This window comes from Lactuca virosa, chromosome 4 (assembly GCF_052849685.1).
Source record: "Lactuca virosa cultivar CGN04683 chromosome 4, Lactuca_virosa_CGN04683_v6, whole genome shotgun sequence".
Taxonomy (NCBI): Eukaryota; Viridiplantae; Streptophyta; class Magnoliopsida; order Asterales; family Asteraceae; genus Lactuca; species Lactuca virosa.
The window spans coordinates 204,535,594-204,551,637 of NC_136429.1; the positions used below are offsets into that span (position 1 = coordinate 204,535,594).

General features: G+C 40.9%; 1 protein-coding gene across 1 annotated transcript; it reads left to right on the forward strand.

Annotated features, from left to right (window-relative positions):
• Nucleotides 1-6,714: 6,714 nt before the first annotated feature.
• Nucleotides 6,715-11,597, forward strand: LOC145105525 (uncharacterized). The gene is made up of 9 exons (XM_079042613.1): nt 6,715-8,155; nt 8,242-8,956; nt 9,016-9,510; nt 9,588-10,089; nt 10,279-10,369; nt 10,472-10,750; nt 11,299-11,363; nt 11,458-11,529; nt 11,580-11,597. Exons 1-9 carry the CDS (start codon nt 6,715-6,717, stop codon nt 11,595-11,597), a joined length of 3,678 nt encoding a protein of 1,225 aa, XP_078898739.1.
• The last annotated feature ends 4,447 nt before the right edge of the window (nt 11,598-16,044 follow it).

Genomic DNA, 16,044 nt, shown 5'->3' on the forward strand with positions numbered 1-16,044 from the left:
GAGCGTATTTTATGTTGATGCTAGTGTTAGGGTGTTGTGGTGATACTTGAGACAAATATGGGTAGGTGTGGAAGGTAGTATGGGCCCGTACTACTGAAAGCACAGGACCCATACGCGTAGCAAGGAAGTCACAACCCCTAGGGTTTGTGGATTTGGTCTCCCGATATTATGTTATTTATCTGATGATTTGGGGTATATCTTTCAGTATGGTGGTGACGAGACATTTTGCTGGGCCCAGATCAGGATCAGGGTCCGGATCGGGGTCAGGGTCGGGAGACGGAGGGCCGGAGGTGTCGGTAGCACCTGAGCCTGTGGTACAGATAGGGACAGAGGAGTTGGATGCCAGGATCGGGGAGATTATGCATGATGAGATTGCTGCAGCGTTTCGAGCGCAGCTGCCAGAGATGTTTGGGTCGATTAAGACCGCGATGGTCGAGTACTTTAATGAGCGATATGCAGCTCTAGCAGAGACAGCTGTCGCTGCAGCCACTGTGGCTGTAACTGCGGCAGGGGTTGGAGGAGGAGCCAACAGGGCTTTCCAGTATCGGGACTTCGATAATACGAAGCCTCCGACGTTTGATGGTACTCAGGATGCGATCAGAGCTATGAGGTGGTTATCTGACATGGAGGGATGTTTCTTCACGTGTTCATGTCCTGCTGACCAGAAGGTCAGGTGTGCCCTAAACCTGCTGAGGCTTGGGGAAAAGGACTGGTGGAGATTGACGACAGGGTCGTACACGGATGATCAACGAGCTGCTGTTACTTGGGAGCAGTTCCGGGATATGTTCCGCACCCGCTACGTTCCACGTGTTGAGCGGGAGCGGCTTGCTCAGGAGTTTTTGACATTGAGACAGGACAAGGAGTTAGTGATGGAGATTACTCGTATGTTCACGGAGAGGGCTATGTTTTGCCCGGAGTTTGCTTCAGAGCAGTCTCAGATGGCTCGTTATCTGAGTATGCTCAAGACTGATATTCGACAGTTTGTGTCTACACAGCGATGTGATACCCTCCTGGATCTACAGGAAGCCGCGAGGCGGCGTGAGTTGGAGATAGAGCTGCAGTTGAGGGAGCAGCGTCAGGCACGGGCACAGTCTCGGCCGGCGCCTAAGCGGTCTAAGACCGCTGATACTCGGACTGGGGGTCAGCAAAGCCGCACTTGTGGAAAGTGTGGCAGGGGACATTCGGGGGTTTGTCGAGCAGGAGGTGGGTGCCACAAATGTGGCAAGGAGGGGCACTATGCCAGGGACTGTCGTCAGTCCGCCCCTCCATCAGATATGAGGATTTGTTACCATTGTCATCAGGTTGGTCATGTGAAGACCAACTGTCCGCAGCTCGCCGCGAAGCCGGCGCAGGGTCCCGCGTCAGCTGCTGTGAGGATTGGAGATGGGAGGCCAGTTAAGGTGGAGCCTCCGAAGGCTCAGGGTCGCGCCTTCAGCTCACGGCCGAGGAGGCCAAGGCAGCACCGGATGTGGTTGCTGGTATGTTTCTTTTCTCTGTCTCAGTTATTGTTCTTGTATTGTGCTTATTGGTTGTACCTGTGATTAGGTACGTTTTTAGTGAACTCTTTGCCTGCTTTGGTTTTATTTGACTCGGGGGCGAGTCGGTCGTTCGTATCTCAGACTTTCAGTAGAGGGTTTAGTGTGCCGGTAGATGAGCTTGAGTGTCCGTTGCGAGTTTCGATCGCCAACGAACACGGGGTTTCTGCTTCTTCGGTCTACCGGGGATGCGAGTTGGAGATTTTCGGGGTGCCCTTCCCAATAGATTTGATTCCTATTCCCATGGGGGAAGTGTGCGTGATCGTAGGGATGGATTGCCTCAGTCGATTTGGCGCCATGATCGACTGTGAGGGGCAGCGAGTGGTAGTTCGAACCCCAAGTGGGGGAGAACTGGTGGTATATGGCGAGGGCACCAGGATGGGATCAGGGTTTTGTTCGGCGGCCAGGGCTCGACAGTATATTCAGCACGGGTGTGCTGGTTATTTGGCGTATGTGGTAGATACGCGAGTTAAGGATCAGCCCACGGTTTCGGAGGTCCCAGTAGTCAGAGAGTTCGCTGACGTGTTTCCGGAAGAGTTACCTGGACTGTCTCCAGAGAGGCAGGTGGAGTTTAGGATTGATCTAGTGTCGGGTGCGGCCCCTATTGTTAAGGCGCCGTACCGACTGGCACCGCCGGAGATGTAGGAGTTGTCATCTCAGTTGCAGGAGCTGCTGGGTAAGCAGTTCATTCGTCCGAGTAGTTCCCCATGGGGAGCACCGATCCTTTTCGTCAGGAAGAAGGACGATTCGCACAGGATGTGCATTGACTATAGGGAGTTGAATAAGTTAACGGTAAAGAACCGTTATCCACTCCCGAGGATAGATGATCTTTTCGATCAACTGCAGGGTGCATCTTGGTTCTCCAAGATCGATTTGAGGTCCGGATATCACCAGGTCAGGGTGAGGGAGGAAGACGTGGAGAAGACCGCGTTTTGGACTCGTTATGGTCATTACGAGTTCGTGGTGATGCCGTTTGGGCTCACCAACGCGCCGACAGTGTTTATGGATTTAATGAACCGAGTCTGCAGACCGATGCTCGATCGCTCGGTCATTGTGTTCATAGACGATATATTGGTGTATTCCAAGACACGAGAGCAGCACGAGGAGCACCTCAGGGAGCTGCTAGAGGTTCTGCGACGAGAGCGGCTGTATGCCAAGTTCTCGAAGTGTGAGTTTTGGTTACGAGAGGTCCAGTTCCTCGGACATTTCGTTAACCAGGAGGGGATTTTGGTCGACCCGGCCAAAGTCGAGGCAGTTATGCAGTGGGAGATCCCAAAATCTCCTTCCGACATCAGGAGTTTCTTGGGATTAGCAGGGTACTACCGGAGATTCATTCGAGATTTTTCCAAGGTTGTTGTACCCCTCACTCGTCTAACGAGGAAGGGGGTGGATTTCCGGTGGGGCCCTGAGCAGCAGAGGGCGTTTGAGACCCTCCGACGATGTTTGTGTGAGGCGCCAGTGTTGACGCTCCCCGAGGGAGTCGAGGATTTTGTGGTATTTTGTGATGCATCCATCACGGGTCTGGGGGCGGTCCTCATGCAGAGGGGACGGGTTATAGCCTATGCATCGCGGCAGCTGAAGCCGCATGAGACAAGATACCCGACGCACGATCTTGAGTTGGGAGCGGTGGTTTTCGCTCTCAAGATTTGGAGACATTATCTGTACGGGGTCCGTTGTTCTATATACACGGATCACAAGAGTTTGAGGCACATCATGGATCAGCCGAACCTGAACATGAGGCAGCGCAGGTGGCTGGATGTGGTCAAGGACTATGATTGTGAGATCCTTTACCATCCTGGTAAAGCGAATGTGGTCGCGGACGCTTTGAGCCGCAAGGCAGCTGGGTATTCTACCCCGACAAGATGTATGAGGATAGCGGTGGATTCGAGGGCATGAGACCAGAGAACTAGAAGATGTAGCGGATTAAGGGCGAGAACACCCTGTTTGTTCAGGATAGCCGTGGATTGTTGACCCGACACGGTCAGGTTTGGGTTCCGATGACCGGAGGGATCCGGCAGACAGTGATGGAGGAGGCTCATAAGTCTCACTTTTCTATACACCCGGGGGCCACCAAGATGTACCGGGATTTGAGTTTGAGTTACTGGTGGCCGTGCATGAAGCGAGAAATCGCTGGGTATGTTGAGAGGTGCTTGACCTATAGGATGGTCAAGGCCGAGCATTAGAGGCCGCATGGCAAGCTACAGCCTCTGGAGATTCCCATGTGGAAATGGGAGCAGATCGCGATGGATTTCATTACCAAGCTGCCGAGGACGGCGAAGGGGTTTGATGTTATTTGGGTCATCGTGGATCGATTGACCAAGAGTGCCCATTTCTTGGCCATACGGGAGAGTTCGTCGGCAGAGAAATTGGCCGACATGTATGTCAGCGAGATTGTCTCTCGCCATGGGGTTCCAGTTTCTATCGTTTCTGATAGCGATGTCAGGTTTACTTCCCGTTTTTGGCAGAAGTTCCATGGAACTGGGTACGCGACTGCATTTTAGTACAACTTTCCATCCGCAGACAGATGGGCAGAGTGAGCGGACCATCCAGACCCTCGAGGATATGTTGAGGGCGTGAGTTATTGATTTTGGTGGGAGTTGGGATTCCCACCTACCGCTTGCAGAGTTCGCCTACAACAACAGCTATCATTCCAGTATTGGCGCCGCGCCTTTTGAGCTATTATATGGTCGAAGATGTAGAACCCCGATCTGTTGGGGTGAAGTTGGACACAGAGTGATGGGTAGGACGGAGGTAGTCTTGCAGACTGCCGAAAAGATCCAGCAGGTTGGACAGCGTTTGCAGACCACTCAGAGTCGGCAGAAGAGTTATGCCGACAGACGCCGATCTGAGTTGGAATTTTAGGTGGGTGACATGGTACTTCTGAAGGTCTCACCCTAGAAGGGTGTGATCCGTTTCAGGAAGAGGGGAAAGTTGGGTCCCCGTTTCATTGAGCCGTTCAGGATCATTGCCAGGGTCGGCAAGGTGGCTTACAGGTTGGAGCTCCCGAAGGAGCTTAGCCGGATCCACAGCACGTTCCATGTTTCGCAATAGTGGAAGTGTGTTATGGACCAGGAGGCAGTGGTATCACTGGATGATATTCAGGTCGATGAGCGCCTGAACTATGTGGAGAGGCCTGTGGCCATTTTAGAGAAGAAGAAGAAGATTTTGCGGAACAAAGAGATACCATTGGTGAAAGTGCAGTGGGAGCATCAGAAAGAATCCGAGTGGACATGGGAGCCGGAGACGGAAATGCGGGAGCATTACCCGGCATTGTTTAGTCCAGCGGACTTCGAGGGCGAATTCTAGTTCAAGTGGCGGAGAATTGTAACACCCCAATTCCAGGTATGGATTTAAATAAAAGGTTATTTGGTTTTAAGTCCTACTCGACGAGTTGGTTGCCCTACTCGTCGAGTAGCAGCGGGCTTGATACGTGTGTTTAGTGACCTACTCGCCGAGTCCACTAAGGGACTTGACGAGTAGGAGCTGGCAGATGAAACCCTAAATCCCGGGGTTTTGCACCCTATTTAAGGAATGATAAGCCTCCTTTGGCCTCTTTGTAGTCCATTGAAAGTCCAAAAGAACCCTAATTTGAGTGTGTGTATTCTTTGGAAGTTTAAACTTGGAGGAAGATCTTTGGTGAGGAAATCTCTTGGGAAGCAAGCTAGTTGAAGCAAGAGCATGTGGGTTACAAGTTCTGCATCAGAAAGGGGCTCTAGTGAAGGTATTAAATCGTGTTCCCTTGGCTCATTCTCTTCTTACCCCTTTTTGTGCATAAGTTTAGAAAAGGATTCTTGTGTTTAAGCCAAGATCTGAAGTTGTAACTTCAGATCTGGACTCCCCTTGGCTTCTGGATTCATAAAGCCATCAGCTTTGTCTAGTATGAGCCTTCTCTCAAGGATGTGACTTCATTGCAAGCTTAGTTGTGCCATTTTAGGGTCTTAAAGCCTTGCATGCACGTAAAGTTTGTAACTTTACGTGATAAGCATGCCTAGGGAAGTTGGATCTGCAATTTGGGGCCTTGGCATGGCTCAGAAAGTGTCTGCATGGTTAAAGGGCTGAAGAGACTCGGTGAGTCGCATAGTCGACTCGGCGAGTCATATGAAGATAGGCAGTGAACTCGACGAGTTGGATGAACAACTCGGCGAGTCCGATGAAGATTGCCTTGGGCTCGACGAGTTGGATGAACAACTCGGCGAGTCAGATGAGTTTTCCCCAAGTTATGAATGTGTGTGTAGCCGTCGTGTGCAAGAAGGAAACTCGACGGGTGGCCTTAGGGTTGGATCAAAAATCGGAGGAACTCGACGAGTCACCTCGATGACTCGGCGAGTTGCAAAGTACTTCAAGGAACTCGGCGAGTCAAGGTCAACATGGACTGTGGACCTTGACTGAGGACCTTGACCTTGACCAGGGGTTGACTAGTGGGTTATGGAGTACCTTATAAGGTTACAGTTTTCAGTTTATTGTTTCAGGTACTTCAGGAGTTCATGGCAAGGCGAAGGCGTGACCGTACCGCTCCTCATCCTTATGATCTGTTTTGGGACACTCTGATGGAAAAATGATTTGAAAATGTTTTGTAAACAATTACTATTTGGTTTTTATTATGGATTGAAAAGTTTAAATTTGGCATGAAATTTATGGATGTTACAAGGTTGTTGCGAAATAAAGGATCCAAACTTCAAAAAAAATGTTTAAAATCTAATTTATGCTTTGATATTTTCTTGTTATTAATTATTTGATACAAAATAATAGCATTGTATTTTCTTTTAGACTTAACTTTTTCTTATAAACAATCATATCAATAATAGAACAGCCAACAAACTCCTTAGGCAACATATTAGTATATACTATCAATTCCTAAAAAGCTTAGCTACAGTAACTTTTCCTCTTTTTCTTATTTCCACACGAAACTCTTCTCCTTTCTTATTTTGCCACTGCAATTACGGGTTTTGCTGTTCCTTATCTTTTTTCCCGCACTTGGAGCTTCTACTTTCTTTCGTGTTTATCTTCTTCTCCTCGGCGTCGGTTGCCGCCTTTCTCCGCCAATAACGTTCATTTCTTTTAGTTTATATTCTTATTTCCTTATTTCCGTTCTAATTTTCTATTCGCCTCTCTCCTTCTGCTACTTTCCGTCTCTGTTCTTCGTTAGGTATGTGTTGTATTTTTCATCTTATAAACTCTCATGGCTGCTGTTTTAAGTTGCAAGCGACGTTCCTCCAGGCGTTTAACTGCAATTATTTCTACTCAGATACTATATTCGCCTGTTTGTAATGATTCTTTTCTTTTGCCTTCTTATGATGATGTTAGTGATTGTACTTTCATTTGTAAGTCATGTTCAGCTTTTTTCTGGTTTGAGGAAAGGGTTAAATATTTATCAGTTCCAGATTCTCCTGCTTATACACGTTGTTGTAGGTCTGGGTCTGAGGTTTTGCCATATCCACTTCGACCTCCTGATTTGTTATTGGCTTTGTATGATTTTCCCCCTTTTATGAAAAACATTAAGGGTTATAATAATATGTTTAGTATGACATCTTTTGGGGGTAAGGTCGATGAGGCTATTAATAATACTACTGGTCCTTATGTCTTCAAAGTCTCGGGTCAGATTTGCCATTGGATAGGTGCTTTTGGTGTGGTTGATGAAAAGGGTCCTAAGTTTTTACAATTATATATAGTTGATACAGAACATGAATTGCAGAATAGGCTGTCTGCCCTTCAAAAAAACGAAAATCATAGTTCGGATCCAAAAATTGTTCAGACTCTTATGGATCTTTTTACAGTCCATAATGAATATGTTAGAACTTTTAAAACTGCCAGAGATATTGCTGCTGAGAGGAATTTGGTAAACTATGCAGTTTGTCTATTTAATGATGTTCCTGATCGTTTATATGGTCCTCCGGTTTCGGGTACATTGGGTTGTATTGTTGTTGGTGAGGACGCAGTTGGTAGTACATATGACATAGTTGTACATTCTAGAAAAGGACATCCACGTAGGATTAGTAAACTACATCCTACCTATATGCCCTTACAATATCCTATCCTGTTTCCGTATGGTGAAACAGGTTGGCGTCCACGTTTAAAGCTTTACAGTGACACAAGTAGTAAGGTTAGGAATATGACTGTTAACATGTACTACAGTTATCAGATACACGCAAGGCATGGTATATATTCTCTATTGTTGAATTCATGTAGATTGTTTCAGAAGTACTTAGTTGATGCTTATGCCTGTACTGAATTGTCCCGTCTTGAGTTTTATGAACAAAATCAAGGCCAACTAAGATCGGCGTTTGTTAGTGGTATTTATGATGCAATATCACGTGGTGATACTGAAAGCCGATCTATTGGCAAGCGTGTACTTTTGCCTCCGTCTTTTGTTGGCGGTCCACGATACATGTACAACCACTACCAGGATGCTCTTTCTATTTGTCGGGAGTATGGGAATCCACAGTATTTTATAACCTTCACATGCAATGTTGGGTGGCCAGAAATTACACGTTACATGAATTCACATCACCAATCTGATGTTAGTAGTAGGGCTGACATAATTTCACGTGTTTTCAGTATGAAAGTTCATGCTTTTATTGCGTACCTCAAATCTGATAAAACTTTTGGACCTGTTTCAGCATGTAAGTATAAATAAGCTTTATTGATTCATATGATTGTATTTTTATTGCTACTAATTTACATATTTCTTATATATCTTTCCATGCAGACTTGTATACCATTGAATTTCAAAAAAGGGGTCTCCCCCATTGTCATGTGCTGATATGGGTTGAAGACTCTCATAAGATTAAGGACCCTTCAACAATCGATAATTATATTACTGTTGAATTACCAGATCCAATTTCTGAGGCTACGTTGTATGGTATTGTTACAAGGTATCTACTACATGGACCATATGGTTTGCTAAATAGCAAAGCACCTTGTATGAAGGATGGTAATTGTAAGAAGAAATTCCCAAAGTCATTTCTTTCTGCTACAGTATTTGATAAGGATGGTTATGCGCACTATAAAAGAAATTCAGTTTCCATTCATAAATTACCGAACGGTATTGAAATAGATAATAGATACATAGTGCCGTATAACAAAAGGTTGTGTTGTCGTTTCAATGCACATATTAATGTGGAGTTTTGCGGTTGGAATATGATGATCAAGTATCTATTCAAGTATGTGTCAAAGGGAATGGAACGTGTTAGATTTGTAATTAATAAAGATGTTCAATGCTGTCAGCCTTCCACTTCTGCAGAAGGTATGGTTGTTAATGAGATAAAAAATTACATTGATGGTCGTTTTCTATGTCCTTATGAGGCTGCGTGGCGTATACTTGATTATCCTATTCACGAGCGCGATCCTCCTATTGTGATCTTGCCTGTGCATTTGCCAAATATGCAGTCGGTTTTTTTAAAGAAAATACCCGTATTAAACAGGTTGTAGAGGATCCGAGCTTTGGTAGTAGTTTGTTGTTAGGTTGGTTTGAAAAAAATAGGTGGGATGCATCTGGTCATAATCTTACATATGCCTCGTATCCCACTAAATATTGGTGGGATAAAAGATCAAAAAGTTGGAAAAGAAGAAAACGTTCAAATTCACATGCGCTTGGCAGGCTTATATTTGTTCATCCAACTGCTGGAGAATTATTTTTCCTAAGGATATTACTTTGTCATCAAAAGGGTTGCAAATCTTATGAAGAGTTGCGCACTGTTTCACATACAATGTATTCTGATTTCCGTAGCGCGTGTGATGCATTAGGTATAATAGGAGATGATAAAGAATGGATGGATGCTTTTATCCAGGCTTCTGAATGGGCAACTTCATCTCAGCTACGTTCTCTGTTTTGTTATCTTTTGATTCTCTGTGATGTTAATGATCCCATGTCTTTGTGGCACATTGCGTGGAATAAAATGAGTGATGATTTGGTGTATAGCATTAGACAGTCCAATCCCACTGTTGACATAAATATAGATGATTTTCATGCACAACAGTTAGTTTATTTGAGCTTGATCACCTGCTTAGGTCGTCAACGCCTTCAAGGTCTTTTTTCGATTTTCACTTACGCAGGCTAACAGAGGATACTGTAGGTATGTTACAAAATCGTCTTTACGTGGAAGAAACAACATATGATAAAGCTGTGCTTACTCTTACTCATGAACAAATGTTAGTATCTCTGAATCAGGAACAAATTGAAATCCACAATAAAGTTCAATATGCAGAAGAAAGAAAGGAACAAGTCCTTATATTTGTTTATGGCCACGGAGGAACTGGCAAAACTTTCCTGCGGAATGCTCTGCTTGCTTATTTCCGTTCAAGAGGGAAAATAACACTTGTTGTTGTTGCATCAGGAATAGCTTCTCTGCTCCTTCCATCAGGAAGGACTGCTCATTCTAGATTCAATATTCCACTTGACTTTTCAGAACCATACGCATGCAATATTAGAAAGCGTACAATGCTTGCTGAGCTACTAAAACGCACTTCTATTATTGTATGGGATGAAGCACCGATGAGTGACAGACGTTGTTTTGAATGTTTGGATCGGTCTTTAAGAGATATCCTTGAATGCGAGGTGAAAACCTTTGGTGGTATGTCAATATTATTAGGAGGGGACTTCCGACAAACGCTGCCCGTATCTCCAAAAAGTACACCGTCCGAAATAATTTCGCTCACCTTGCCAAACTCATACCTGTGGCCATATTTTACATTACATAAATTGAATGATAATATGAGGCTTAAAGGATGTTCAAATCCCTCATAGGCAGATTTAACTGTAACACAGTTTGCATCTTGGTTACCAAAAGTTGGAGATGCCATCATTGGTGAAGTTGATACAGTTGATACGACAAACAGTAGATAAATCGAAATTCCTGCTTCACTTCTTAGACCTGCATCAGAAAATGAGTTACATGTTCTTATAGATTTTGTTTATGGAGATGTTCTTCAATTTAAAGTTTCACCTACTGTCTTATCTGGTTGGGCAATTGTCTGTCCGAAAAATGAAACTATCCAAAAAATAAATGACATGGCTATGCAGAAAACCCCTGGTACTTCAAAGATATACGAAAGTGCTGATAGTATAGAATTCAATGGAAAGCAAAGTACAGACTTTAATAGTTTCTATCCAATGGAATATCTGAATGCCCTCACCTTCCCTAGCATTCCTGCACACTCACTGTCATTGAAAGTTGACACACCAATTATGCTGATTCGTAATGTAAACCAAAAAGAAGGTTTATGTAATGGAACAAGATTAATGGTTTCATAATTACTGCCAAATGTAATTGAGGCATTAATCATTACTGGTACCTGTGTTGGGAAGAAAGTTTTCCTACACCGTATTAGATTTATCCATAAAGCTCCTGATATACAATTTACCTTCATAAGAAAGCAATTTCCAATAAAAGTATGTTATGCTATGACGATTAACAAAAGTCAAGGGTAATCTTTGAAAAAAATTGGAATTTATCTACCTGAACCGGTTTTCACACACGGACAGCTTTACGTTGCATTGTCACGTGCTACAACTCCAAATTCGGTCAAAATAGTTATGCACTCTGATGGCAAAAACAGTAATAACAAAACAAAATATGTTGTTTTTAAAGAATTTCTACAAAGAATTAATAAATCACAGGTTAAATACATATTTATCTTTTATATTCATGTACAACATTATGTTTAATTTTATTTTATTTTACCTCAATTCGGTAATTCATACAATATAATATTTAATAATGCAGCAGAAGATCATAACTATAATATTATATTATTATGACTCCAGATATGTCTCAAACAATAACAACAATCTCGGAGATACACTACGGATGTCCGGGAACAGCGATACAGGTTTCTGAATGCGTCTCAGATAGTGTCCTTTTTATATTATTCAATACGAAGTACATACTTTACAACAAAACTACTGTGTTTTTGATTTTTTAAGGTTCGAATATTACGCATGTGGACCCCACAAATAAGGAGTCAGGAAACATGGTTCTTAGCTGTTGACAAGAATGTAAGTTATTAAATTCCATTGTATTTTTTTTGATATTTTCTGTGTTTTAGTTCATTCTTTGTGGTTAACTTATAAGGGTGATGCAATTCAAATTCTCGGACAACGAAAGGATCAAGGATTTGTTCAGTCTGTCCTTATTCCTAATAGATGCTTATAATTGAAAAATATGGATGTGGGATCCCAGACCGCTATCAAAAATGGATGGAAAAAGACATTTACATTGCTGTTGGGACATCGTCCTCAATTACAGCAATTCCAGACACACACGTCATACCTACATACTGGTTTCACTTCATTTCCAAAAACGATATTCCAGATTATGTGGATCGACATGCAGGTTCTCATATCTATATGCATCACACATATTACACACCTTAAACAAAAATGATGTTTATGTTCACTTTAACAAGTTTTAACTTATGCATACTAAAATAATGTTTTCTACCTGTAGACTTTGTTGGTGTGTTTAACAAACTTATTAAGTGTACAAAGAGAGATACAGAACCGTATCTACTGCTGATTCTGAAAAACAATTCGTAAGCATTTATTTCTCCTGCTATTATTCTTATACAATACTAATATATATCAAACCTATAAACATTAGTGGTGATGACATTGCAATAAGTTTGTGGAAAGAATGTACCAACATACTTTCAAAATTCGATCGTGTTTCTCTTGGAAATGCTCCTGCTCCTGCTGTTGTTGCTATAAGCAGTGTAAAAATCTCGAACTATGCAGGTAAATCCATGTTATTTTCTTTTTAAAGTCATAAATATACTTAAATAAAATTTCCATTTACCTTATTTACAAGTTTTGATTAACAAATAACATAAAGGGTCATTGAGACTTGGCACAAGCAGCGCAAGTCACTTGTACATCAACCCACCAATTCCATAAACAACAATACTTATAGATAGGTATTTTAATACATACAAATACAACATAAATAAATGTACTCTGATTATCATTGCTTTATTATGCTACAGTTATGTTACTTTTCAACAGTCACCAGTCAACTTTGATCCCCCAACATTGTTATCAGATATATTACAGAAAACTTATTCAGATCTTTCGGTGTGTCATATATCTACATACATATTAAACAAAAAAATTTACTATATCTCCGTTTTTCTTACAAATAGTAATAAATTTTGCATTGTACAGGACAAAACTTTCACTGCAAAGACATCCATAAGTGAATATATTTATTCAAATTGTTGGTACCAGGTTCAATGTCCAAATTGCAAGATTGCAACTTTTAAACAATGGGAAAATTGGTTCTGCCCTTCAGATGACATTCTCAGTTCTCCAACTACCACGTAAGCATAGATATCTACAAAAAAATTTTGACTTTTTTTTTCAGTTTCCTTTAAAAAACTTACTTCAATAATAAAAAATTGTAGGTTCAAACTTAGTGCAATCATTACAGATGAAATTCAGTCAATGACCATTGTGCTTTCTGATAATGCAACACAAGACTTATTTGGTACAACATCAGATAAGCTTATATCACATGATAACATAAACCACAGGAAAATTTTACCTCCAATTGCCAGTGCTTTACAAGGAATTCCCAAGAAAATGAAATTACGTATGACTAATACATCAACGGACAACAACATCCGCTTCATTATTACAGATATTGACAAATCCCCCTCTGAAGAAAAAATTCCCATACGGACACCACCAACGCAACAGTCAACATCTTCAAAACACAATGAAAAGGAGTCAACTTCCATCCCCCAACAGGGTAGACTGAATGTTAGAAGATCCCTACCATTTGAAAGCCAAGGTAAAAGGTCATCCATTAAATATACATATATTACAAAACTTTTAAAACCACATAAACCATGAAAGTTATAAACTAATAAATGCAGATACAGCAACTACAAAACGCAAAACCGCACGGAAGACATATTAGACAAATTACAGCACGCGTACGGTGAAATAGAGACACACTCCTTCTACATGTCTTCTTATATCATTATCAGTTTTGTATTATATGTGTAAATGTACATAGGGCATGTCCTTAGCTTTACTTCTCCGTAGCTTCATTTCTCCCTGGAAGTTTATAATATCGGTTGTTGTATAAAGAAAATTATAAAAATAATATCTTACTATAACATAGTCACATATCATTTATCGCTTCTTTATAATACATGTGAAAATACAAAATCACTTTCTATGATTTCATTCTCCATACAGAACGATATAATAGCTTTCATTAGTAATACAAGATTACAACGCATCTCATCTTACAACTTGCTTTATGGAGGCCCAATAACCAATGCCATCAGAAGGAAATAAATTATAGATTTCTACTATCATCTTATCACTTATACTCTACTATAGCTTTCATTACCTATATAACATTACAACGCACATCATGTTACACCTTGCTTTATAAAAACCCAATAAGCAATGCTATCAGGAGGAAAACATTACACGTGGACATCTACAGGTATACACTACATCTTAAAAATTACAATATATAATACACACAAATTCTAAGTCGGATAGGTAAATAAAAAACATATCACATAACCCCATCACAAAAATCAATATGAACACAGTAGATTTCAATAAAAGTTTGGTAGTCGTCATCGACTTCCTAAGAGAAATTGCCGACCTACTTGACGCAGCTCAGTCGAGGTTACATGAAAGTTTCATCCTTGACGAGAAGGTGCAACTATACATAGCAAATCACGCTGATGATGTTGACGTGCAAACACTACAAAACACGTTTGAAAAAGCCAAAATCGACGATCAATCAATGGAGGACAACATTTCTTTCATATTAGGATCAATCCACAAAAGGATCGGCAAGTACAAATACAAGATGAAGGATACATCTACCACATATTTTTTTTAGTTTTTGGTTCCTAAGTAGTAACGACGTTTGTCATATACTCCGTCGAACATGTATCCATAAATAAATCAAACGTTCAATGTAAAAATAATAGTATATCGACAGATGTAATGGCCTCCATATTTACAAATATGTTAACATTATATATAACAATATCTGCACCAACAAATTAATAAATACATTTACATAAACTCAAACAAACTAAAGCAATAACTTCCAACTGTGTATCTCTACTTTGGAAAACGTATTCTGAAAAACCATTTAACTTTACACGCCAAGTAGAACACGTGTCATCTAAGATTAAAAAATATTTTAAAAAACAAGTATAAATACACTCTTAGACAACAAACAAAAACATACTCATCAAAAAAATCCCACAAAAAAAACATCGTCAACATCATGAAGGCCTGTGATGTTCACCGTATGATCGAGACAATCAGACGTCACAAAATACAAACAACAAAAACCATTCGCACGCTTAAACACAAGCTTCAAGCAGGAAGAGCCATCAAACAAAACTTAGCAATAACGCTAACCGAAAAGCCTCACTTCCTCAACTACGCCATTTCAGCTAAGTTGCTCAACAACGAAGATGAATTCGACAACAAAGGTATAAACATAATAGCAACATTGGAAGAAGAAATCAATGAAAGCATCGCAAAACTAAACAAAGTTGCAAGCAACCTTCCCGTTAAGTAGATATAATGTTCACGTTTTTATGTCATAATTAAATAAAATGTTCCTTTCATTGTCCATTGTCTTTATTATATTCTACTAATGTCAGAACAAATGTTGTCACCCTACCTTACATTTAAGTCCTTATTATCTTACATTTAAAACTTAATTTCTTAACAAAATAAAAACCATCTAAAATTAAATCGTTATCTGAAACGCCGCCCATAACTCACATCATACATCATCATGATCTTGGAAACTAATACTTGCATTAAACACCTAACAACCGTATTAAATACGAAGTAGCATATTTAAAAAGCATCCAAGTCCTTCGGCATCCTCAAACACTACCATCCAGAAAACAGATACGCTTTCCAAAAGGAAAATGAAACCCCAGAAAATGCAAACGATCATCAACAACCTCATCAGTCACTACGAGGCAAAAAAAGTTATCACTAATCAACATGCAGGACGAAGCCTTTGAGCATCAAAACTACAAAAAGGAGCTACTTGAGCACATGGACATCAAACCATCATTTGATAACTAACTCAAGATGCAGCAAATCTTAGTTGACAACAACTATGAAACTGCAAAACTGATAGGGAGCATGCAGGAGATGAAAAACAAATATGAAACTCTTATCGAAAACCTCAAAAAGGAGATAAAAAATCTCCCTGATGACAAACATCCCTACCTTTAATACGTTTGTTCGTTTAATGGCTTTCAGTTTAAATTGTCTTTTGGTGTATGAAACTATCTTTCTTTGCCTTTCAGTTTAAATAGTCTTTTGGTGTATCAACCAATCTAGCTTTTATACCCCTTGCATGTAAACAATATGAATAATACTATCTTGTGATACATTGTGCCTCTTTCTTTGATTATTCTGTGAATCCTAAGAAAAAACTTTTACCACAGCGCCAAAGGCACAGGTAATTCCCTACTAGTTACTATTCCATTTCAATTTAGCAGA